The following is a 25727-nucleotide window of genomic DNA, read 5'->3' as shown; positions in this document are numbered from 1 at the left end:
AAAAAAAAAAAAGAAGAACAACCTAGTGCACAAGGCTCCTCCTACTGCAGGGCCTAGAAGGGGCAAGTGTATTTCCACATTTCATTGTTTCTTCTAATCTAATTGGTTCATTTCTCTAACTAATTTATTTTTCTGGCCCGGTTGAGCTCTCATTCAATTGGCTAACTATTGAGTTTTCCTTAAGCCACGGTGAAGGAGAAATTCCTTCACAATGAATGGTATTTCGGATCTCCAACAACTAGGAGGGTAGTAATAACGATAGTTGATTTGAGGGTGCTTTTTTCACTGTGGGTGAAAGAAAACTTTTTTTACCAAAAAAAAAAAAAAAAAATTCTCCTTCTCCTACTATTAGAACAAATACCAAGAAACACGAATAATAAAGAGACAATAGATCCGTACGACACAGAGATTTAACGAGGTTCACACACCAGGGTGGTGTGCTACGTCCTCGGGCAAAGAAGAAGATGATTCACTATGCAGAAGAGAAATTACACCCTAGCAGCGGCGAGGAAAAACTCGCCCTGAAACCCTAGCTGCGTGAAAACCCTGGAATACTATGACTTTCTTAACAAGCAACAGTACATTATATATACTCCAAATCGCGGGTCGACCCATTGGGTCACGGTTGATCCGATCGAACCATACTGCCGGGGCTACGCCCCCGTACCCCCATACAAGATCAGTGATGGGCTCCGAGCTTGGGCCTATCGGCCCAACCCCTCTACTTCCATCACATATCTCATAAAAATTTTCATTCGGATCGCCACCAAAATATGTCGGATTGGGTCAATCTTCAAAACGGGTCAAGAATTCGAGACAAACTTAACACCTACTATTAGTATCCCATATCAACATATAGCGGTTGATCCCACATCGATTATGTGGGATGATATGGTCTTGGAAGAATTACAAAAACAATTATAATCTTATTCCAACTAAATGGGGTCGGCTACATGGATCCAAAATAGAAAAACTCTATCTCATAAACCGACTTACAAGGTGAAGGAACACAAGGCCATATCAACCCACATCAATTCTCATAGAAACCGATGTGAGATCAGCCCCCATATGCTGATATGGGATCATAACACCTATTTCTTTTTAATTACTTGATTAATTCATGGATCAAGCTTTCCATCAGCCATGTGACAGCGGAATCCGAAGGGTATCTTGCAACAAAGGGAGTGTATTTTTAACTATTCCTAACTAGGGCCTAGATGTTTATGATCATTGATGGCTGTATGGTCCCTTCACCGCACGGTCAAGGTAAACTTTTATCGCAATAATAACGAATTCACTGTGTATAACCATATGGCAGGGATTGTCTACTGCTTTCTTAATGTTTTGTGTGCCTCATTATTATTCATCAGTCCAGTTGCTAAAGTTGCACAATTCCCCCTTCCCATTGGGTTACATGATGCCACGGAGGAGCAGGATTTTTTCTTGTATCTGGGCTTCTTCCTATTCTTATGACCATACCATCTATAGTCCATACCGAGAAGGAACCCTATCCCAGCCCAGGCCCTGAAATTGAGTGGGCTTAGAAAAATGAAAATTAGTGTTGAATCCGGGTTGAATCAGTTCATGCCGATTCCACTCAGGAATCTATCCTAGAAAACCTAGAATCAGCTTTCAAATCTGAAAACCGATCGATCCGGTCCCAATATCCTTAGAATCAATCGTTCAAGAAAAATCGGAATTGTTAATGGTGACGATCGATCCGATTTTAATTTTTGAAACAGTGAGTGGATCTCAATGAGATTTTAGTGTATTTCCAAACATTCAAAATTGATGAATTACTGCCGTGCAAAAAAGATTATATTTTGCACTACCGACCAATGAACTTTTCTCCATCTATGTTTATATTTACTTTTCTATGAATTTCTTATGTTATATCAATTGTACAATCCATTTCACTTCATCTGTGCTTATGTGATTGTTGTGTTCTCTGTGTCTGTGCTTAGTTTGTATTCATTCTGTTATCAATTTATTTTTATTGTCGTTTCAAAAAAAAAGTTTCACATATGGAAAGGCATCGAGATCATTTCATGCGAAAAATAGAGGGAGAAAGAGAGAGGTTATTGGCATACCCTTCTCTAACGGCTTAGAGAAACTCCCCACACCCCCCCCCCCCAAAAAAAAATCCCATGGGTTGTCATGGAACAATGGGCACTGTTTGAAAAATTGGAATTAGTTGGAGTCAACCATAATTGATTCCAATTCAACATGGTCGATTCTAGGGTTTTTGGTCTCCGGCTCTCTAGGTTGTCAGATATGACCAATTCTAGGGTTTTCGGATCAATGTTGGATTAGGCATGGGCTGATTCGCCCCTGATTATGATTTTGACTCAACCTCCTAGAGATGAGTCGTTGATGGGAAAGAATCGTTGTCAAAGAGTGATTTGCTAGAAACCAAATACAAAAGCAAGATGACAATGGAGATCTTCTAGGAAGATGCATCCACTTGTATCCGTTGATCAATTATCAATGAAAGATAGTTTGAATTTCTGATTTTCACAAGAAGAATAAATAATAATAACACAAATGCAACATAAAATGATTCTATGGTAGGATGAAAATATAGGATTAATTTTCTTTTTTTCACGTGGTGAAGAGATTCCATTTAACTCTCTTCATGTTGAATTGGAGAAGAGTATTTCAAACATTGAGCAATAGGAGGTGAGAATTAATAATGGACCCAAAGTTCAATCGTAATGTCACATAACTATAGGTGAAGAGATTCCCTCTTTGGATGAAAGAAAAACTTATTCCCAAACATTCTTACTACATAAAGTTACTGGGAGTTCTGACTTCTTATGATGCCAATGTGGGGAGAAATCTGCACATTGCATCAATGACAATATAGAAAATGGTATTATTCATATAAGGCCCATAAGGGTGAGAATCTGTACTCTGGTCTAATTAAAATAGGAATAAGTTTGTGGGGGAAGACACATGGGGGTCAAATGACTGACCCACTCCTCATGAAATGGAAAATAATATCTCTATAGATGTTTTGTCGTGTATTCTCTTTAGCCCTTGCACACGCACAAGAACCACATTCCTCCCAAGAAATGCTTCTCCAATTAAAATATGGACAAGAGAATCTTATTCGCTTGTGCAACCACTACGTCAGTGCATAGGCCAATGGGAGATTGTGCAGAGGCATTTGAGCAGGGAACAATGAGATCTTTTTGTGCCGACCTATGTCTGGGCATAGAGACACGCAAGGAGTCATGGTTCTTTTCTCATAAGGATGTCTATTCTTACATGTCATTTTTGTTTAATACAAATATTAATAATTGCCATATAGTAACACAAATGAGAGTTAAATTTTCTGGACTGGGAGTCCTTACACCTCAAGTCACACCCAATATTGATACTGATATCGTTATCGATACAGATCAGCCATATCATTATATGACTCTTTATAAAAATCGATTCTAGTAAAAAATCACTTTTAACTATATCAAATCTATGAAGAGAAAAGTCTATTCAATTTTGATCAATTCAAACCAACATTTTTTAATAGTTAAAATAATTAAAATAATAATAAAAGAAATAAACCGATAAACCCGATCGTGTTGGCTTCCAGGACCTTTAAAGTGCCAAGTGTGAACAAATATAATTGGATGGTTTCCACTTTTACAAGGAAAAGAATTATAATTAATATTGTTGACCTTTTTTTGGTATTTTAATAGTGCAATCCTTCCTAACTTTTGGGCAATTACTTGGTTTAAGGACTCATGATGTGAACCCTAAAGATTCACTGCTTAGTATTCATTAAAGCTTGATTGGTTAATCTCCCTAAAAACACCATAGCACATTAAAAGTGGTTATCATTAATTCTTAAGGTTATGTTTGGTTGGTAATATAAAAGGGGGAAAACTTGAAAGAGAAGAAAAACTATAAATTTAGGAAAAGGATTCTCTCGATAAGTTGCATAGAGGAGTGCATTAATGAAGTGTGACATAATGGTTTTATAAATAAGAGGACAACTAGGTTATTTCATTTGAGGATGAGAGAGAGAGAGAGGGTACTAGTGGACCATACCCTTGATAGATCGAAGAATATTTTCACATAAATTTTTCATTAGTTTCATCAAGGATTTTCAATCATTCGATTTGATCCAGTTTTGATTAAGTTGTATAGGTTTCAGTTGTTACTGGATCAACTTTAAACTACACCATTAAGTTTTTGTTTCGATTTGGTCTAGTCCATCTTCATATCGGCTTGTTGTTTTCAATTTTGTAACCAAACTGCTATCGGATTGATCCAGTCTATTTTGACTTTACATGTATACATAAGAAAATCTATGAGAATTCAAATTTTATTATTTTATTTTCAATTTCTTATCTGTTTACTATTAGTTCGGTTTCAATTTTTTGTCGAGTTTGGTCTGTTTTTCAATTTTGTTCCATACATTTGATCAATGCATTTTATTTTCAATTTCTATCTATTCCATAAAACCCAACTTGAAACCAAACCAATAAGGGCTCAATTGGACTTGAGTACACCTTAGTTTGAGCTGTCTAGGCAGGGTACACTAACACTTTTGTGCTCCTCTCTCTCTCTCTCTCTCTCTCTCTTCATATAAAACGACCTTTATGATACCATTTTATGCCAGCTCATTGGTGTGCTCTAGTTTTTTTTTTTTTGCTTTCTTTCTTCCTCCATGTCTATTTCTTGTGAACCAAACACACCTTAGGAAAACAATCTTTTTTTTTTTTGGTAAGGCCTTAGGAAAACGATCATTTTCAACAGAAAGAGGAATCCTTTTTTTAGTTTTTTTCCATTCAGACCAGAGAACTTTTTCGCATTCTTTTTCAAGGATCTTGTGCTTTCCCCTGTCCCAATTAGAAAACGACACGTCATATATTATAATTTAATGTGAATGCATCAGAGATGTCAAACTATTTGACCACCGCCTTATCACCGTCCATCCATATTAGATAATGATGAGTATGATAATTGAATCGTTACGAGTACATTCTACAATTTCTGACAAGGCAAAACAAGTGGGTTCCAAAGCATGCATGTTTGCCACGTATTGTGATTGGATGACTGGACATTTCAGGTGATCACAAGAACCAACTAACAATACCTACACGTGTGATTTTGGAAAGCGGGAAAATAACTGAAAGGAGTTAACTGTGGGACCCATCATCGCCTCCTCTGCACAATCCACAGAAAGGCAAAACCTAATCAGGAAAGAATGTTTAATTGTCAGTTATTTCCAATTTTATCATCCACGTGTCAATTTGGTATACTGAAAGGATGAAATTTTCCATGTTCCCACCGGTCATGGGAACCACAATTCAAGCCTTCTCTCTGAATCCTACGCCCGAGGCCGACCTCCTTAAGAAATGCAGGTTTAAAATGGATTCGGAGACAGCAATCTCTCGGTTGCCCCCCTCAGTCTTCGCGGGTCCGAAGGCAAAACGGTTTTCTCTCCATACTTTGCCCTTCAACGAAGGAAAATCGATCCTTTCCTTTCCTTCTTCTTTCTTTCTCTCTCTCTCTATCTAGAATATCGTCAATCCTTTAGAATCATGTGGAAGGAAGAAAACGACTCTGTTTCAACATGATTCTTGGATTTTTAACAGGTTTGTTCTCTGGGTTATCTGGGTTCTCTCTGTTTTTCCATTTCATGATCTGGGTTTCGATTATTTTCTCGTTTTTTAGACGGAGTTCTTTGTTTCAGCAATAGAAAGACGATGGCATTGGAGATTTTCTCATTGGGATTTGCTTCACTCTGAAAATATGGATCTGGGATCTTGTTATTGAATTCCCTCGTTAGAGAATTGTTGAGCGTTCTCTGTTTGCTGAAATTCTGATAAGAAACTTAGCTGTTCCTTCTTCAACATACCCTGTTCCCGATTCGCTATAGTTGCAACGATGTCCAGTTTCGTGGGTGTTCATCTATCTGATCCGACGCTCCAGAGCCAGTTCACTCAGGTCGAACTTCGCGGGCTTAAATCCAAGGTGAGTATTTTGAATCTCCTTTTTTCGCATGAAGTCGGTGCCGCTCTGGTGCTTTCTTTAGGTTCGGCTTACCCATTTTGATTCCGGACTTTTTTGATCAATTTGCCATATGAGGTGATATATGAATTGGGTTATGTTTCTTTTTAGTTTATTTCTTTGAGGAGCCAATCGGGTAAAGTGATAGTCAAAGATTTGCCGCCCGTAATGGCCAAATTGAAGGCTCTTCATCAGATGTTTACCGAGGAGGAGATCTCTGCTATCTTGGGGGAGTCTGCTGATGTGAACGATGAGATTGATTTCGAAGCCTTTCTTAGGGTGAGTCTACCCAGCAATGGAGGACAGATTTTATTTCTATTCTATCATCCTTAATGTATATTGATAAAGCCAGTCTTTTTGTGGAGAAGAAGGATTTGGAATGGAGGGTTTTTGTTTTTTCTTTGAGTTGAATGGATGTGGATGGAAATGTTGATCGACCTCATCAAATTGGCAGGCATATTTGAATTTACAAGCCCGAGCTACAGCCAAATTGGGCGGTTCTAAGCACTCGTCAGCATTCCTCAAGGCCACCACTACTACCCTTCTCCACACCATTAGCGATCCAGAAAAGACTTGTTATGTTGCCCATATCAACAGCTACCTTGGAGAAGATCCATTCCTGAAGAATTTTCTTCCTTTAGATCCTGCTACAAATGCTCTATTTGATCTTGCGAAAGATGGAGTTCTTCTCTGGTATACATGCATGGTCCATCTGACAATGTTCTACACTAATGCTACTTTATCCTTGATACAAGTAGCTTTTATCTGATTGTTGATACATCCATTGCCTTGTTACAGTAAGTTGATCAATGTTGCGGTGCCCGGGACCATAGATGAACGAGCTATTAACACCAAAAAAGTTCTAAATCCTTGGGAAAGGAATGAAAACCATACCCTCTGCCTTAATTCTGCAAAGGCTATTGGCTGCACTGTGGTTAACATTGGAACACAGGACTTGGTTGAAGCAAGGGTTAGTTCAGCCATTTCCAGCTATACATTTGAGATTCATTAGCCTTGGGTCAAGAATTTGAGGACTCTTCAGTTTTGTACTTCTTGTTGATATTCCTCTGTTTTCTTTGCAGCCCCATCTTGTGCTTGGGTTAATTTCTCAAATTATAAAGGTGAGTGCCTAAACTTATTGTGTTAACATCACCGACGTAAATCTCTCTAGGATACCAAAACAAATAGGGATAATGGGAAAGTTTATAATCCAAATTTAACTCCAAAAAACCCAGTGATTTTTTTTTTTTGCTACTGTAATTTACTTGTGTTAGCCCACTGCAATTTTGATTATATCAGATCCAACTGTTAGCGGACCTCAATCTCAAGAAGACACCTCAACTGTTAGAGATGGTGGATGACAGCCAGGTAAAAATACTCATTGATGCCTCTCTCTCTCTCTCTCTCTCTCTTGGTTCCTGAATCAGTTTTTTTTTTTTTTTTTGATCACCTTCTTACATAAGTCTTGAGAGGAAAAATTATTAAATTTCTCTTTACTATGTTGATATGACCAGGAGGTGGAGGAGCTTATGGGTTTGGCGCCAGAAAAAGTCTTACTACGTTGGATGAATTTCCACCTGAAAAAAGCAGGCTACAAGAAACCTATTACAAACTTCTCTTCTGATATAAAGGTAAGAGAAATATCCACTGATTTGCGCTTTATATTGGCAAGGGAAGCATTAAGCATACATGCTCATAAGTCATCTGTGTGATAATCATAACTAATGGAACTTTAGTTGAGCACTTTCACAAAACTCTACTTACAAGGAATCATACAATCCCAAATCCAGGCCAAAATTATTTATAAATACAGGAAGAGGAAAGGTGTGGGCAAGTGAGCTGTCCTGGGCATTGATTGGCATATCTTCTGCTAGAATAATGATTATTATTTTTCTTTTCTATATTAAAATCCTCGTAGTTGAAGGTAGGTTCTACAAAGCAGAATGAAGCAGAACGGAGAGTGAGACTGGAGCTTAGTTAGTGATAGTATTTCTTAACATGATCCTCAAGCTAATATTGAGTACTCTTTCCTAACTCTACCTTCAAAACACCTTTGTTCATATTACAAGTGCTCTTTATTTTTTGTTCCACCATGACTTGTACCACTTCATCCCAAATTTTCTTGAACATATGGACTTTTCTCATCCTCCAAACACTCTTTTCGGTGACCTTGGGCCTTACATGCTCCCAACTTCTTATGTATTACTGTTGATTTCTATCAAGGTACCTCATTTTCTTTTGGCTACTGAATCTCACATCATATCAATCTCAATCTGTTGAAGACACACTTTATTAAGTAGTATTATTATAACAATCACTTTAATCAGACATGATCTAGAATATTGTATTTTTTTTTCTTGGGATATACTTTTATTAATCTTGAGCATATGCATGTGCAGGATGGTGAGGCTTATGCTTACCTTCTCAATGTTCTTGCCCCAGAGCACTGTAGCCCAGGTACATCAAATACGACGGATCCCACTGAAAGAGCAAAATTGGTACTTGAGCATGCGGAACGGATGGACTGTAAAAGATACTTAACACCAAAGGACATTGTTGAAGGCTCACCAAATCTGAATCTTGCATTCGTTGCACAGATCTTCCACCAAAGGTGACAAAGAATATTGCATTTTATCAGTATCTTATGCTTTGGAGATTTCCTTTTCCCCCCTCCCTTTTTTTGGTACTCCTTATGTACTTATTTCCTTTATGTCATGGTGGGACCGCTATAGCCCTTGAAGATTTTGCAGCATTTATGCATAAAATTCTAATTGTAGGACTCCTAAATTTGCCTTAAAATTCCAAGTTATGTTTGTATTGCTTCTTCAATGTAGTTGTTTTGCATGGGGAAAAGCTTGATCACTTTAATAAATCTATTTCTGTAAGAGTATATATGTTATATCTGTTTCTGTATTATGCAGGTTTTGCTTCATTAGAAATAGTTAGAAATAGTTGCATTTTTTTTAGACTGTTGAATGGTAGACATTTCTATGCCAGGTGATATTGGTATGGTTGTTTACATGCCCACATAGATCTGGGTAGCAGGAAATGATGAAACTATCTTCCCTTTGAGTGATAGAAATGTCATGCTTTCAGGGCTCCCAACACCTGAAATCATTTCAGTATATGACTTAGCATCTTCTCTGGGCCACAAGGATCATAGGTGGGGAAATGCCATATGGTAAAACAGGCAAAACAAGAAAGAAATGAGAAGGGGAAAGGGGGAGCATATTTAGGGTAATGCACTTGGTCTAAAACCTAGATGGTCACATGGTGTGGCCTTCATTACGAAAAAGGAGAGTAAGTGACAATTGGATAGCAGACCCCTTACCCACTGACGAGAAATTCACAATATTTTTCACACCCACATACTTACTGTGTCTGTTCTGATGTTAACCCTATGCATTTGTGATGCTTCAGTATTGCCTTGATTAGTTGTCTTTATTGTACTGATCCTTGGGTAATATGTGGCTGCCCATTAACATTAAAAGCATCTATTTCCTTTTATCTGCTTTATGCCAATTGTGGCTTGTTCTCTTCCTGTAAGTTTGGGATTATATGTGGAAGTAAGGCTGGGATCTCCTTTGCAGAAATGGCCTGTCAATGGATGACAAAAAGATCTCCTTTGCAGAGATGATGACGACAGATGATGTGCAAGTATCTAGGGAAGAGAGATGCTTCCGACTGTGGATCAATAGTCTTGGAATTGATACATACGTCAATAATGTGTTTGAGGATGTCAGAAATGGGTGAGCTTGTGTTTTCTAGGAATTTAAGAGAAGCATTTTTGGGTCCTGCTTGATGTGTATTTCCCATGCATGCAGATGGGTCCTTTTAGAAGTACTTGACAAAGTGTCTCCGGGATCAGTAAACTGGAAGCAGTCAACAAAACCTCCCATTAAGATGCCATTTAGAAAAGTAGAGAATTGCAACCAAGTTATCGGGATTGGGAAACAATTGAATTTCTCCCTAGTCAATGTAGCTGGAAATGATTTTGTACAGGGAAATAAAAAGCTTATACTTGGTGAGTTCCTTCTTCTTATGCACTTTGTCAGGATAACTAACTCAAAACTATTTCTGACTTGCTGATATCTGCCTAATTTGACCTGTCCCTTCATTTTTCTTTGTTCGGTATATTTTATTTTTTGGGTTATGGTACTGTTTGAAGTTGTGCTATAATTATTATGCGATTAGTTTGCTGGAAGCTAGCCCACATATAGGTATTACACAGTCTGCTATACTGAACTATACAAAATGTGCATATTTATTTTATCATTAAAGTCCATATTGCACAAGGGCAAATTTCATACCAAACCCATACAGATTGACCAAAAAGTATGATGAAACTACTGAGCAGTGCTTTTTTAATGCTACTCAGATTACGTTTTCTGCTCTGACAACCATGGGTTTCAGTTGCTAGTAGAAGCATGAATGATGAAACAAAGTTGTGTAGCCTAAACTTGGATTGCATGTATATGAAACAAAGGGTTTATGTTCTTTTTTTAATGGCAGAATTCGGGTTCACAAATTTTATCCAACATCCTACTTTGTAAAATCTTTCGTTCATCTCTCCAGAGTGTTCAAAGTAGGTAGGTGTCTGTCCCTAGGATGGACGGCAGTAGAAAAGCCATTGGTAGATGAAACCCATTTCCTCCACAGGTCGATGCTTCTGAGGAAGTACATGTGTGGTTTTTCCCATGTCCTTGTGGGGGGAGGCTTTTCCCGCTAAGTGTACTAGTGTAGTAATCCAGTTTAGATGCATTTCCTGTTTCCATTTATTGTATCATTTCTCCCACCATTTTCCGTTTGTGGTAACTATGGAGAAAACTAAACAACCATTTTAATTGACCATTTGAGTGCAAGATATGAGGATAAACTAAGTTAATATTCCATCTGTGGGGGTGCCCAATTGGGCTGTCTCAGTTGACAGATATTGGCTTGATTTCCACCATGATTCCAGAACTTTTTTCCGTCACTAACGTAAATACTTCCCCTTTTAAACAAGGAGTCAAAGTAAACATCTCCAGTGAAATTTTTGGGCACAAATAGTAATGCATTCGTCGTTAACATTCTTCTTATTCTTCTTTTGGTTTAGGAGAAAACCAGTCTGCTGACATGTTAAATTTCCAGCATCCTCTGCTCTATCTTTTTTCTTTTTCCCCCTTTCTGGTTTATATTGCTTTTAACTTTATTTCAGGTTCACCAACAGAGCATAGAAAGTGTTCAAAAACCCAGAAGTTTTGAGACTTCGCATGAATTCGTTCAATAGAAGATTACTCTTAACATTTGCTAACTTAAAGCTATAATTATGAGAAAATTTTTGGGCTACCGTTTCTGTTCATTTAAGTGTTACAGTGATTGCTATTGAAAGAAAATTTTCTGTGGAGGGAATGATCATCTTGAAACGTTGCTCAATAATAAAAGCAGCATTTGAATCTGACTAGGGTTATCAAAGGGCTGGGTGCAGGTATATTTTACCCAGTTGTGGTTTTGTTTTTGTTTCATCCCTCCTTTCACCCAGACCTTTCAGCCATCAAATTTTGATTATTTTGTGCGGAGATCGTGGGAAGTAAGCATTACAGTCAATTAATTAATTTAAGCTGCAGTATATTAATCTCTATGGGATTTTCTAGTCCAAATGGTTCAGACTGTCCAATCACTGGGCTGGATGGTTTCATTAGGTAAGCAGTTTTAGTGGGCACTGATATTATAGACTAATAGTATTAAAGCTCTCAACATGAGTTGATTAGAGTCATTTTGGGTGTATACATATTAAAGGAGGAGATGCAGGATCCATATCTTCTTACTTGTTTTCCTCTATCATCCCCTATTTTGAAAAGCTGGGGTTCAATGATAGTTGGAATCTTCATTGTCTAGTGCGGCTATGACTCGGGAAATTTGCAGCAGGATGGATGAAAGTTTTTGGAGAACAAGATGATTTTTGTTTTACTGAAAATTTTCAGCGTACATGGAACTTAGATTATTGTTCCGTCCATCTGTCCTTTTTATTCCTTTCTCTCTTATGGTTTATGCAAATACTGCAAGAAATCCAGAAGCCATGAATAGGAACATTGGATTCAGTCATCTGTCGCCTCGAGATTTTTTGGACTGGCAGTGGCATCTTCATACGAATAACTTCATGGCGTAAACCAATATCTAAATTCATGATCACACCAAGTTATTTGTTTACTCATTGAGAAGGGAAAAAAAAGGTTCTACGTTTCTTAAAGAACTTCAGTTTCACAATTTCCCAATGCAATTTGGCTCCATGTTTCCTAATAAAATTTATTTTTAGAAGTTCTCACTGCAACTTGCTTCATCCATATCATATTTGTCATAAGCATGTTCTGTGGTTCAACTTCACCGAAATTTTAGGTCTGTTTCAGCATTTCTATGGCAGTTGATGAGGTTTAATATGCTCCAACTCCTTAAGAACCTGAGATTCCATTCCCAAGGGAAGGAGATGACAGATGCAGATATCCTAAATTGGGCAAATAAAAAGGTGAAGAGCTCACGCAGAGCATCTCAGATGGAGAGCTTTAAGGTAAAGAAAACTTGCTTTGGTTAATTCGCCCCTAAATCCTGAACTGTGATTTATGATTTGAGGCTTCTACTACTACTTTTCAGGATAAGAGCCTATCAAATGGGATATTCTTTCTCGAACTTCTTAGTGCTGTGGAGCCAAGGGTAGTCAATTGGAACCTTGTCACAAAGGGTGTAAGTGGTATGTCTTCTTGCAACTAGACGTGTTTAATCTCACTATACTGAATTCCTATGATAAGTGAAAACCCATTATCTTGGGAGTTGTGGGAGTTGAAGCCTTCGACAAGAAAATGAGGGATACAGCCCTATTTATACATTTTAAAATTTCTTAGGACATGAAACTGGAAATATGCTGTATGTTAGGTAGAATTAAATTTCCGATATTGGTGAATAATTAACAATATATCAATGAGTTGAAAATGACAATGACTGTCTCACTGCTTTTCTGTTATGAAAAATCTCAGACGAGGAAAAGAAGTTGAATGCCACATATATAATCAGTGTTGCACGAAAGCTTGGGTGCTCCATTTTCTTGTTGCCCGAGGATATCATGGAGGTAAGAGCATAAAACTAGTATATTTATTTTGCATGCCACTTTTTATTTGCTTTATGAAGATGGGGAGTAGGAATGTCTCACACCACTTAAAGACTCAATACCAAACCCAATTTAGGAGTTCATTGTGACTGTTCACTTCCATACCAATGTGATCGAAAAGCCACCGTTATTTCATGGGATTGAAATGGTCATATGGTTCCTTAGCAAAAGACCAAAGTACCTGAAAAATGAATGTTGGATTTCTTTAAGCTTGAGCTTATGTAATATGCCAAATTTTTTTCCTGCTTTTGCTAAAAGATATGGTACTGTGTGCACATGTCAGATGCTCGGCAGCACAATTACCACATATATACCATGTATTTATGTAGTATAAGTCTATATGATCATAGTTTCCTTTCCCCCTGGTATCTCTCAAGCCAATATACCACCTTATTATTATTTGGAAAAAAAAAATGTTCTTTCCTTTTCTATTTAAGTTGCAGCCTTGATAGACTTGCACACTAATATGGGGTGGACAAAAAATTGCCTAGGTTTGATTTTTAAGCTCAACTGTCTAATCTACTATTGTTCTGGCAGGTAAACCAGAAGATGATCCTCACTCTAACCGCCAGCATTATGTACTGGAGCTTACAAAAACCAGTGGAAGGATCAGATTCATCCCCCACTGCAGCCTCTGCACTAGATTCATCCCCAGTATCCTGTGCGGATGAAGCAGATGGAGGGATTCTGGCAGGTGAGATCTCAAATATGACCATGGATGATGCGGTCTCCGATACTGCATCTGTGGCGTCTTCCCAGATTGAAAATGACAATGTTGGCATTGAGGATTGACCCACAGATTCCAAGTCAGAAGAATCTACCTTCTTTTTTGGCCAAGAAACTTAGAGGATCAGCAAAAAGATGAAAGCTCTTTTGCAGTAGTAGAATGCCAGGGTCACATTTTATCTGAAGGGATGCTTACTTCTTTTTGAAAGTGCTTCTAATCCTTAAAGTATTGTAAAGTAAATCTTCTTTTTTATTTGAGCAAGAGGTAGGTTGTTCTAGGTAGTCTTTCCCTCAATTCCCCCCTCTTTTTGTAATTAGAATTTGTTATTGTGTAGCCTGTAGGTGTAGTCTTGACAATTTTATGTTCCTGATGTTGAATAATAAAAGCAATAATTTGGGAAGAAGCTGCTCCAATGTTGTGGGCACGCTTGCTACTTGTTTGAGAGTTTATTTAAGCAGCACCATCAGATTTTTTTTCCTATTTTTGGGAAGGTCTGAACACCAATCAATAGGTTCACCAATGGTTTACACAGTTACACCACCAGGAAAGAGAAGTCTGCATGATTGAAGAGGGCTTTCATTAATCAAACTTAGGCATATGCCCACTATGTCACTACCCTTTTTTTAATTCAGATCAGTTCAAAGCCATGTGGCAAATCAAAACATTGCATAAGTAGGGCCCATTGGATTAACCATGTGAATTTGGAGGACCAACTCAGCTATATAACTCACCTTATATTGGCCTTCTCTCAGTGTAGTTTCAACAATCAATCTATTTAAGCTTGACTTAATGATTCATTTTAGTTATTTTTTGCCATGTGAGACCCAGGTAACAACCTTGTGGCTGCATAACTGGAGTATTGGGTCAAAAACAAAGAAGCAAAGAAAGGCAATTCATTCTATAAGTGATTCAAGATACACTAGTTCAAATGCCCCTACATCTGTGGTGAAAGCAAACTCCACTTGGGCTTAGCTTGGACTCTTGGTCACTCTCTATTGTTGAATGTCTGAAATACCTTTTGACAGTACAATCAGATGATCATATCCCGTGGATTAAGATATTCTTTCTTCACCATGAATGATGCAAAATTCGATCTTTAAATCTATCATTTTTTTTTTTGGCAGAAATCTTTAAATCTATCACTAAAACCAATGTTTATTTGTATACCTCCCTTTGAAAACTAAAAAAAATCCAGTGGCCTAAAGGAACTTGTATCCATCTCAAACTTACAACCAAGGAAATCTTGTAGTAGCAGGAGGAGGAACCTCGTGCAATGGATACATTATTGTCATTAGATCATGTGGGCTGACCAGTTGGTCCTCGCACCAATTTGCGAAAAAATAATCTAATTCGACAAAATACACCTGATCCGTATTCGTATTGGTAGTGGTACTAGTTGAGACCGATATGCCACCGAAAGAGTATACTAAAACCTTGCTTAGAGTGGTAGCAATACGAAATGGGCTTGCTAGAAGAAGGCCCCTCCCTCTTGAGAGAGTGTGGATATGGATTGACATAACCTTTGCTGGAGACTCTATCTGTGATACTATCGGAAAGCTAGTTTTCTTGTGCTTCCATCAACAATATTTGGATGGAGTGTTAACTTCGTAGATTCAAACTTTAGATCTTTTTATAAAATTTGGAATGCCATCTAGTTTGATGTATCTTCCAAACTTCCTACATTTACTGGCCACCCTATTGTGGCCCCCTTAGGAACCAAATTATTATTGTTTTATGGGGTTTACCTTTATCTCTTTTGTCTCCTCATTTCCCTTTGGGGTGTAGCCTCTTCTAATCATGCTTAGCTCCTTTTGGGGCCTTGTATATCCCCCCCCCACACCCATCCACCCACCCACCCACGCACCCAACCAAATTTTTTGGATTTAGCTCATCGCCAACGGCTACACCCTTCAACCACCCTCCAACAATCCATCCAAGGGTTGGAAGGGCTTGATCGCACATCTCAACATCTGCCAACACTTAGGGATATATGTCTAAGCACTCCTAATCATTGGATGGATCGTTGGCGTTGGAGAAGATCTTTTTCCCAACTTTTCCCCCCTTGTCATTGAATTCCTTATTTACCCAAAAAAAAAAAGGGCTTGGTGCCTAATACTTGAATTACTTAATTAAAAAAAAATTGTTCGACAACACTTGAATACAATATTATCATAAAGACATCTTATACTTTGTCATTTGGTCAATTTAGATTGGACTGAAACTTATCATACGATAGGAGAGACCTTAGAATTCATTAGTCCACACAATTCCAGTGAGTTGGTGAGAAGAGGCTACAGTGGGTAAAAAGGTTAATCCAGTGGCGGTTGGTGGGTGAAGAGATTCTATGGGTAAACGAAAACCTACCCCAAGTTATAGGGCTTCGCAAGCTTCACAAACTCGTCCAGAATGGGTGGACCAAATTGGTTAAATGTATCAACCAAGCCGGTTTGTCTTTCACAAATTTTAACATCGGGCCTTGCTCTAGAGCAGGGGACCCCTCTCAGTGCTCGTCTTCGTATCACAGGTAATCTCTCTGTCTCTCTCTCTCTCTCTCTCTCTCTCTTTACACCTTCTAATCGTCGAGCGCTCATTGAGCTCTGCAAGTTCACTGGCTTAGGTTAAGATTTTCAATATTCATCTCACCTCTTGTGGTAACACAATCAGTGTCTTCTCTACGGTTTCTTTTATTTTTCTCTTTAAATTCTTATTTGTTCTTCTGTGATTCTTCAATAAGATGTCGTAGAAGCTCTTTAATTCATCTCTGTGCTCCATAATTATGTACTTATAAATTGTGGTGGTTTTGTTTCTTCGTTATTTATTTATTTTTGCTTTAAATTGTGTCCATTATATGTTCTTAGATTTCACTTTCTCCGTGGTATTTTGATGATTTTTCTTTTTGGGTTTAAAATTGAATCTGTTTCAGCTAGCTTTGCACATAGACTAATAGTTCGTGTGTATATCTTTCAATGCGTTTCAACTTTTTGAGGTTTCTGTAGTGTTTCTCGCTGATTCATGCCCTAGAAATTTCATGACATCTTGGGTATTGATCTCCCTTTGCGTTGGATATTTGTTGTGGGTTCATTTCTAGACTGTTCAAGCGTAGACAAGGTAAGAAGTGAACTGCAGAGAAGATGGTAACAAAGAGAAACAGGGAGGATGAAGAAAGTGAGGAAACACAGCTCGAAAGGCAGAAGTTAATTCGGCGATCTTCTCCCTCTCCTCCACATGATGCTATTGAAAATGCTCTTCTTCCCCTTGCTTCTTATAATGACGACGATGATGATGAAGAAGAAGATAGAAGGAGAGAAGAAAATTTTAGATGGATAGAACAAAATGGTTATAGAGAAGAGCAAAGGGGTCATAGAAATGGTCATGGAGAAGAAGGAGAAGAAGAAAATGACGATGATGCCGAGGATGAGGATGACAGTGATTCCCACCTGACAGGGTTGAATCAGGGAAGGCGTAATCGACAGGTTGAAGTTCGAAGGGATTGCCCATACCTAGATACAGTTAATCGGCAGGTAATTGCTTCACCATCATTATCATAACTATTGCCAATATTAGCTTTGTTGTTGTTCTGTAACTTGAGTGGTTCTTAAACGGTTTGTAGTTTTATGTTACTTGAGAACCGCATATGGTAAATTCAATTGTTGATTGGTTTTTGGATTATAGTAGAGCATTGAGAAGAGTTTGAGATTTGGTATTATGATCTTTAACCATCATATTGTTTCATTTTGCAAGTTACTGCATGGCTTCAGCTAGATCGGCTAAATAGAAGAGCTGTTTTATCTTAGCAACTATGGATACTATTGGCAGATAAAGTGCATATACATATAACAGAATACGTGCATGTATGTCTGTACAAATATCTCTTTGAATTTTATTGGTTTTTTTATCTTCTGTTGTCGTTTTTTTTTTTTTTTTTTTTTTTTTTTTTTGCAGGTTTTGGACTTTGACTTTGAGAAGTTCTGCTCTGTTTCTCTGTCAAATTTGAATGTATATGCATGTTTGGTCTGTGGGAAGTATTATCAGGGAAGAGGTCAGAAGTCCCATGCATATACTCATAGCCTTGAAGCTGGGCACCATGTTTATATCAACCTTCAGACAGAAAAAGTCTATTGCCTTCCTGATGGATATGAAATTAATGACCCATCATTGGATGACATTCGTTATGTCCTAAATCCAAGGTCTCTATTGTTTCCTCCTGCTTCACTTATCCTCGTCCCCTCCCCCTTCCTACCCTAATAATATATTTTGCTTTGTTGTACGTTTAATGCATTTTTGCCGGTAACTTTCTTAAATTGCATTGCATGTTGCCAATTCAAGTTGATATAGACTCTTCTTGTTTAATATATACAGGTTCAGTAGGGAACAAGTTGAACAACTTGATAAAAATAAGCAATGGTCAAGGGCACTTGATGGTTCTGATTATCTTCCTGGAATGGTATCTGAATGCTTATTTCCTGTTGATGTTATTGCTTTTGTTTTGGTGTTTTGACTACCTTATTATCTGGATCAAGGATTAAAGTATTGGTATTGGCCGCCGTATCGGTCAGCTAAATTTAAGATACGTATCGGAGGGTATCGTATCGTATCAAAGATACGCTAAGATATACTAAAGACCAAGGATTAAAGTATCGGTATCGGTCGCCGTATCGGTTGACTAAAAATTTAAGATACGTATCGGAGGGGTATTGTATCGTATCAGAAATACTTTAAACCATGATCTGGATAACGTTAAACTTTAAGATTTTGATCTTGCCCCTATTTTCTTGACAATTACCAATCTTTGCAACATTTCAGGTGGGCCTGAACAACATTAAAGAAACTGATTTTGTGAATGTCACAATTCAGTCTTTAATGAGGGTTACCCCTTTAAGGAATTTTTTCCTTATTCCTGGGAATTACAAGCACTGCAGATCTCCTCTTGTTCATCGATTTGGAGAGCTCACAAGAAAGATCTGGCATGCACGAAACTTCAAGGGCCAGGTTGGGCCAGGTTTTTTTTTCTTATGATGATTGCATTTAATTTACGATTCTGAACATATAAATGATATCCTCTGACATAACTTGTATACAGGTCAGTCCACATGAGTTTTTGCAGGCAGTGATGAAAGCCAGTAAAAAAAAGTTCCGAATAGGTCAGCAGTCAGATCCCGTGGAGTTCATGTCATGGCTTCTTAACACACTACACTCAGATCTTAAAAGTTCAAAGAAAAACAGCAGCATCATCTACAAGTGCTTCCAGGTTTTAACTTTTGTTTGATGTTATTTGTTCACTTAACTGTTGTTTTAGATTTGCATTACCTAAACCGCCATGGTTAATAGGGGGAATTGGAGGTTGTGAAGGAGATACATAACAAATCTTTTGCTGAGAAGAAAGAGACTGGAGATGAACAAAGTAATGGGGGTGCTGCAGATGGTGGGACTGAACATGGCAATGTTCTTACGGAAACGTGTAGAATGCCATTCCTAATGCTTGGGCTTGATTTGCCTCCACCTCCTCTCTTCAAAGATGTGATGGAGAAAAATATAATTCCACAGGTCTGTGTCACTTAATTATGTGAATTTGGTGATATAAATTGCATCTGCACGGATTGTAGTATATCTGGATTCCAGTTATCTTTGATGATTGCTTATAACCCTATTGGCTGATGTGTCATCATTGAGAGCTTATCCTATTATATTCAGAACTAGAGTCTAGGAACTCCTAAACTGTAGTGGAAAGTGGGCCCATTATAGATAACACAATAACAATGGCTGCTGATATAGTGATATACTAACAAAAAAATTTGCTAATATTTAGCAAACTAGAAAATCCAAAACTAAGTGGGCAGCAGTCAAACTGAAACAGAGGCATCAATATGTAAAAGAATCACTTGAGACTTTTGTGGAGATAAACTGGATCGTACGAAACTAATCATAATGAGTTGACACTCGAAAGCAAGGATATTTGACCCCTTCAAAGAGCTAGGTCATTTGTACATAAGAATCTCCTCACATCACTAAAAAGAAATCAGCCAAGTAAAGTTGGATCAGACAAAGTAATCTAAAACTTTTATTATCGTGATAGTGCTCTTATATAGGGTTCAGCAGACCAAATTTTGGCCTAGAGGGCTGTGATTTAGTTTTATCAGACTCTTTTAATTTCTTTTCCTCAAAACCTTCTTTAAAACCAGCTAATTTGAGAGTTCATTCAAAAATCAACCTAGCCTATCCAAAATCATGAAACTTTAGGGTTTGACATAAGACCCACACAGAAACTAAGCCCCAAAAATTTCAGTTCATTTGGATAAGTCTAGGTATGGCTTTCAAAATATGCAAACTGATCTGCATGCTCCTAATGTTCCTCAACCACTGCGATTCTGGTTTATTTGGTTTTTGAACCATAATTCTTAGGTCTTTGGAACCCCATCAATCTGCACTGTAAAACCATTAATTACGTCAAATGGCAGCCACGCACTGGTAAATATCATCTATTCTCACCTTCTAGGTAAATTTGGAGTTCCCCTCCTGCATGAAGTAAAACATGAAGTTCCAGTACATATTCAGGTCCATCTAAAATGTTGTTAATATTCTCTGCTGACTTGATCTAAAACCCTCCCTCCTAAAAAAAAGTTGGGGGGGGGGGGAGCTTAGGTTGTTTGTCAAGCACTGGCAGAGTTAAATATATATGGATGTAAGGATTTCAGGAGCTCTAGATATCTTAGAGCTAGATTCAAATAGGGGGTTTCTCTCCTGCCGTTTTTTTCTAATTCTTTAATAGTTTATTTATTTCCTCTTCCCCTTGCCCCCCACCCAAAAAAAAAGAAGAAAAAACATAAACATAAACAACAACAAAAACAAAGGGTAATATTAATTCATTTTTAGTTTCTTTGAAAATGGTAAATAATGCAAGATGAAGCAGAAGGCTGGTGATGAAAACATATTTTGGTTCATCTGTTCATCATACTTCTTTTCTTTGCTCCATTTCTACAATTCATGAGGTAATTTTATACATGTTGGACTCTCTTCCAGGTTCCACTCTTCAACATACTGAAGAAATTTGATGGTGAGTCTATCACAGAAGTTGTGCGTCCTTGTATAGCAAGGATGAGGTACCGTGTGACCAGACTACCACAATATCTAATACTCCACATGCGTCGGTTCACAAAGAACAATTTCTTCATAGAAAAGAACCCTACTCTTGGTGAGTTTCCGTGTTTCAAATCCAACAATTAATTTTGACACATTCACGGTTGTCTAAGCACCTAAGCAATAAGGTGATTCTTGAGGTCCAAAGCAAACAGTCACCTTATGTGCCAAGGCACCGAAACCTAAAACCTAATGATCTTACCTTCCACATGTCATAAATTTCAATAATTTCTGATTTCTACCCTTAGATGTTTCTATAATCTGAAATTTCTGCATATGTTTGTGTGTGGGCTACCTTATTGTGTCAAAGGAAGGATGATGTGGCAATTTGACTGCTGGGTGGAAAGAACATGGTTTGGGTTAGCCATATGTCAAGTTTCATAACCTAATTCAATCAAATATTCTCCCTTGTTATTGGTATGCATCCCTATACTGGCATAATGCACCCTCTTGGTAGTCCTGAATTATTAAAGTTTTTAGCTGCCATGTAGCCAACTCTGGTTGGGGCTGAAACTTCACATGTGGGCAAGGGACCTTGGGTTTACTTTTTTACAAAATTTGGGCTCCATCCAAGCTGCCATATGACTGTTATTTGGGCCGTCCAGCAATCTCTAGGACCCCCCCAGCCCCAGCCCCAGCCCCAGCCCCAGCCCCTTCCCCTTGTGTGTGTGGAAAATATGATCTGGAATAAACATATGGTGTTCAAGGCATCGCCTAGGAATGAAGGTGGCTGCCCACTGGCCCACCTCCATGGCTCACCTTGTTGACTTGGCACCTATGGACATAAGCAATCTCTCAGTTCATTACTCAAGGCCACTACATTAAGTATTGTGTATATTGAATAACTCGCCAACTAATCCATGGGGATAGTACCTGTTAGATGAGTGCTGATAGTTTTAGGAAAGGTTATTTGTGGATCTAGGATGTTACTTTTAAGTATGATGTATATGAAATAACCTGCCAACCAATCCATGGAGATAGTACCTGTTAAATGAGGGTTGACAGTTTTAGGAAAGTTTATTTTTTAGATTTTTGTTCCTTATGTATTCAGGATAGTCTTTCTTATATGTTCCTTAGTCTAACCTTTGCTGGTTTTCTTTCTTATATGTTCCTTAGTCTGATCTTTGCTGGTTTCCTGACTTTGAAAGCGTTACTTTTCTCATGTTATCTTCAATCAGTGAATTTTCCTGTGAAGAACCTTGAACTGAAGGATTATATACCTTTACCGACACCAAAGGAGAATGAGAAACTACGGTCAAAATACGATCTGATTGCAAATATTGTTCATGATGGCAAGCCTGGTGAAGGGTCTTACAGAGTATTTGTACAGCGTAAATCAGAGGAATTATGGTATAGCTGAATCTTCCTTGCTATGTATAACTTAAATATTAGGAATATTCCCCTCAGAATCTAACAGTTCTACTAACATTGATGGTTTTAGGTATGAGATGCAGGATCTGCATGTGGCAGAAACTCTTCCTCAGATGGTTGCTCTCTCTGAGACTTACATGCAAATATATGAGATGCAGCAGTGAAGTAGTAGAGTCCGAGTTCAATTAAAGCCTGAAGTTTGGAGCTTTTTCCTGGATTATTTCATAACAAATGATCGTTACATCCCTGAAGGCAAAATGAAGAGCATGTGCTGTTTGGGATGGAAGGGGCTGTAATGAATGCACAGAATCTCGTGGTTCTGTGATACGGTGCAAAATTTTGTGTTTTGTAGTTATGTGAGCATATTATTATTGTTCCTACCTTAATATCAAATAGCATTAGCATTACCACTGTTAATTTTTCATGTACCCATCATTTTTTTTTTTTTAATTGGGGGGTTTATAAACATTGTACTATCTTCTGAATTTGTGCTACTGCCTTAGTTTTGTTGAATTCTCATTTATGTTTAGGCTTAGTTTGACCCCTCAGTCCAGGGGACAGTGATTGGCCAATGTTTACATTCTGTATTGATGTATAGTTATAACTTACTCAAAGTAGATTGGGCATGTTTTGCAATCTTCCACCATTTTATTAGGGTACTTTAAAATGCTGGTTTCTTTTTTCCCTCTTTTTGAGAATGATTTCCCTTTGGTTGAGTCTGTCTTGGATTGGTCGGACCTCTCTATTATATTGTGATTTTTGGTGGTAGATGATTTTTTTTTTTATATATATAATGTGCTTATCTTTGAAAGTAGGGATTTAAATATCAGTATTGGTTATATAAGAAGTTTGTCACCATTTTGTTTTTTTCCAATGGTATTATCAGTCGCAAAAGTAATAGATTTTTCAAACAATTTTAAAGCATTATAACAAAGTATGAAAAAATAGATCAATTATAAATTTAGCACATGGTTCAATATTGACAAGAATACTGTGTCCACTAAATGAGGTATTATATTTGAGGATGTGAATGTGTAACAAAAACCGTTTATCGAAATCAAACTGATTCATATACATTGAAACCGCAAAATCGTTTAGTAAATGGTGCAGTTATGGTTTCAAGTTTCAGGTTGATTAGCTAAATGGTTTGGGTCGGTTTTAATCGCGGAACCCGTTGGTTTCAAACCGAATTAAAACCATTTAAATCGAACCATTTAAAACCGTTTAAACCAATTCGATTAATCTGTATAACAATTAAATAAAGAAGGGGCAGTAATCCGTATAACAATTAACAATTAAATTAAGTGTCCATCCTGCTTTGGTATGATTTATTGCAATTCAGTTCAAGTTTAGGCTTTAGATCATGAACTTGTAATCCATATATGTTACTATATTATTATGTTATCATAGATGGGGTGTTTTGGCTGAACCACTAGTCATTTTAATATTTTATGCTGTAGAAGGCTGGATTTGGATGTTGTATGATATTAGTTCTAAATGTTTGAGAATGGCCATGTAAAGAAATATCACTAGATTATCAAATTAAGACATATCATCGTTAATATAGAATCTCTTATTCGTGGTTGCCAATTATTTTTTGATAAGTTCATGATCTTCAGTTTAGAAATGGTTGCAAGTTATAACAAACTGATTGTGAACCGTTTTATAAACCGTATGGAATAAACCGAAATCGAAACAGTTTAAAACCGTGAAACTGACGCCGTTTAGAAACCGTGGAAACCGAAACCGTTTACTAAACGGTCACGGTTTCAGAAAGTGGAACCGTTTAGTAAATGGTGCGGTTATGGTTTTAGTCAAATAAATGTGAACTGAACTGATTCGCACCATTTAAACCAAAACCAAACCGATTAACACCCTTAATTATATTGTTGCTATATGGAAATTATGCCACATAAGAAGCTAAAGCAAGAATATAGGAATCTGTCCAATAACCGAATAAGGAGAAGTTGTCCACTTCTCCCTTTGTACCTCTTCTCCTTCCACCAATTGGTGGAAGTTCCCAAGGACTGTGTTATCATCTTCCTCATTTCGGATCAGATGGGGCCAATATTCTTTGTTTTTTATGCAAGCCTTGAACCTTCAAGGTTCGTTCTATGGTAGGTTAGTTGCTTAAACATGAATACCTTCAAGCTTTTACCCTTTTGCTCGCATTGTATCATTTGGTCTACGTATCAAAACTGATAACATTCGAGATTATGTAGGATTATACACAAAAGATCCTTTTTTGGTTCTCTTCAGCCCTATGTTTCTTGTCCCTTTTGATTTGGTGTCTTCTTTTATCTCCAACACTTCTTTATCCCGCATGGATAAGGCAGTTTTGTTTTATCTGTCTCGCTTAGGAGACTTGAACTCATGATCTTTTAATTGTGAGGTGTTGAACCTTGCCAACTTAACTACATATGGTCAATCCTACCATAATCCTTTGTAATATTAACCGATGGATTGGTGACTTGAAAATCATTACTCTGTTATCTTCTCTTGATGACCTTCTTGGTCACCTCTGTCCTTACCAATGTCTGTCTTTTAAAGAGTACATAGATCTTCCCCGTCTTTGATGGCAAATTTATAAGGAGACATGTGAAACTGGGTGGATTATTGTTTGTAGTTGCTATGAATCATGGTGTTGTAGGATCTGCACAGGAGGTAGAATTGATGGCAAATTTATAAGGAGACATGTGAAACTGGGTGGATTATTGTTTGTAGTTGCCATGAATCATGGTGTTGTAGGATGCACAGGAGGTAGAATTGATGGCAAATTTATAAGGAGACATGTGAAACTGGGTGGATTATTGTTTGTAGTTGCTATGAATCATGGTGTTGTAGGATCTGCACAGGAGGTAGAAGCCAAGAAAGTTCTTGAAGGGATTCAAAGAGTAAAGTCGTTCAGTCACAATTGTCAACATTTGGACTAATTGTAGGGAACTGATAGCGACTGGCGAATATTGAGTTTTTCTTTAAAATTTGAGACATGAGAGATCCAAATTGTATCCTATCTATCATATGGTCGTAACTATATCAATCATGATTATATGTACTTGACCATTTTAAATCCCACTCTGGAAAAAAAAATTATATTTGCTCATTGCTCAAGTTTGGTACATTAGTATTCTTAAGTAACAAAATTAAGGCCTCATTTGGTTATAAGTGAAGTGGAACGATGTAAAATTAAACAAAAACAATAGATAAAGTTCTGTTGTCAACTTTTCATTACCAAAATAATTATAGAATTAATTCAATAATATACTAAATATGGTAACTAAATTTTACATGCCATTAACATTTTGATTGATAAGTAAAATGAAATTTAATTACCAT

General features: G+C 37.4%; 2 protein-coding genes across 4 annotated transcripts; both read left to right on the top strand.

The window, feature by feature from the left end:
• Positions 1-5386: 5386 nt before the first annotated feature.
• Positions 5387-14286, top strand: LOC122078315 (fimbrin-5-like). The gene is made up of 15 exons (XM_042644244.1): positions 5387-5606; positions 5705-5985; positions 6133-6300; positions 6476-6714; positions 6820-6991; positions 7104-7142; positions 7321-7389; positions 7536-7652; positions 8421-8632; positions 9612-9770; positions 9846-10045; positions 12408-12565; positions 12649-12745; positions 13029-13120; positions 13697-14286. The coding sequence occupies exons 2-15, from the start codon at positions 5899-5901 to the stop codon at positions 13949-13951; spliced, it is 2064 nt and encodes a 687-aa protein (XP_042500178.1). The 5' UTR covers positions 5387-5606; positions 5705-5898; the 3' UTR covers positions 13952-14286.
• Positions 14287-16280: 1994 nt separating this feature from the next.
• LOC122080138 (U4/U6.U5 tri-snRNP-associated protein 2-like) lies at positions 16281-23027 on the top strand. Of its 3 annotated transcripts, none has more exons than XM_042647036.1 (10): positions 16281-16410; positions 16975-17407; positions 17829-18073; positions 18246-18330; positions 18690-18875; positions 18967-19134; positions 19215-19430; positions 20904-21075; positions 22199-22370; positions 22462-23027. In XM_042647036.1, exons 2-10 carry the CDS (start codon positions 17018-17020, stop codon positions 22553-22555), a joined length of 1728 nt encoding a protein of 575 aa, XP_042502970.1. In that variant the 5' UTR covers positions 16281-16410; positions 16975-17017; the 3' UTR covers positions 22556-23027. The 3 variants fall into 3 exon arrangements, with proteins under 3 accessions (XP_042502970.1, XP_042502971.1, XP_042502972.1); XM_042647037.1 differs by lacking the exon at positions 16281-16410 and adding an exon at positions 16420-16537; XM_042647038.1 differs by lacking the exon at positions 16281-16410 and adding an exon at positions 16431-16503.
• Positions 23028-25727: the final 2700 nt, after the last annotated feature.

This window comes from Macadamia integrifolia, chromosome 5 (genome assembly GCF_013358625.1).
Source record: "Macadamia integrifolia cultivar HAES 741 chromosome 5, SCU_Mint_v3, whole genome shotgun sequence".
NCBI classification, from domain to species: Eukaryota; Viridiplantae; Streptophyta; class Magnoliopsida; order Proteales; family Proteaceae; genus Macadamia; species Macadamia integrifolia.
Note: the sequence above shows the minus strand (reverse complement) of the source record. Positions and strands in the feature narration are given on the sequence as shown.

Excerpts from the sequence above, each read along its gene's own strand:
- LOC122078315 (XM_042644244.1), top strand. The coding sequence starts at position 5,899 with ATGTCCAGTTTCGTGGGTGTTCATCTATCTGATCCGACGCTCCAGAGC. Across the intron at positions 6,992-7,103 it reads AGGACTTGGTTGAAGCAAGG|CCCCATCTTGTGCTTGGGTT; the intron begins GTTAGTTCAGCC and ends TTTTCTTTGCAG. Across the intron at positions 12,746-13,028 it reads TGTCACAAAGGGTGTAAGTG|ACGAGGAAAAGAAGTTGAAT; the intron begins GTATGTCTTCTT and ends GAAAAATCTCAG.
- LOC122080138 (XM_042647036.1), top strand. The coding sequence starts at position 17,018 with ATGGTAACAAAGAGAAACAGGGAGGATGAAGAAAGTGAGGAAACACAG. Across the intron at positions 17,408-17,828 it reads TAGATACAGTTAATCGGCAG|GTTTTGGACTTTGACTTTGA; the intron begins GTAATTGCTTCA and ends TTTTTTTTGCAG. Across the intron at positions 18,074-18,245 it reads CGTTATGTCCTAAATCCAAG|GTTCAGTAGGGAACAAGTTG; the intron begins GTCTCTATTGTT and ends TAATATATACAG.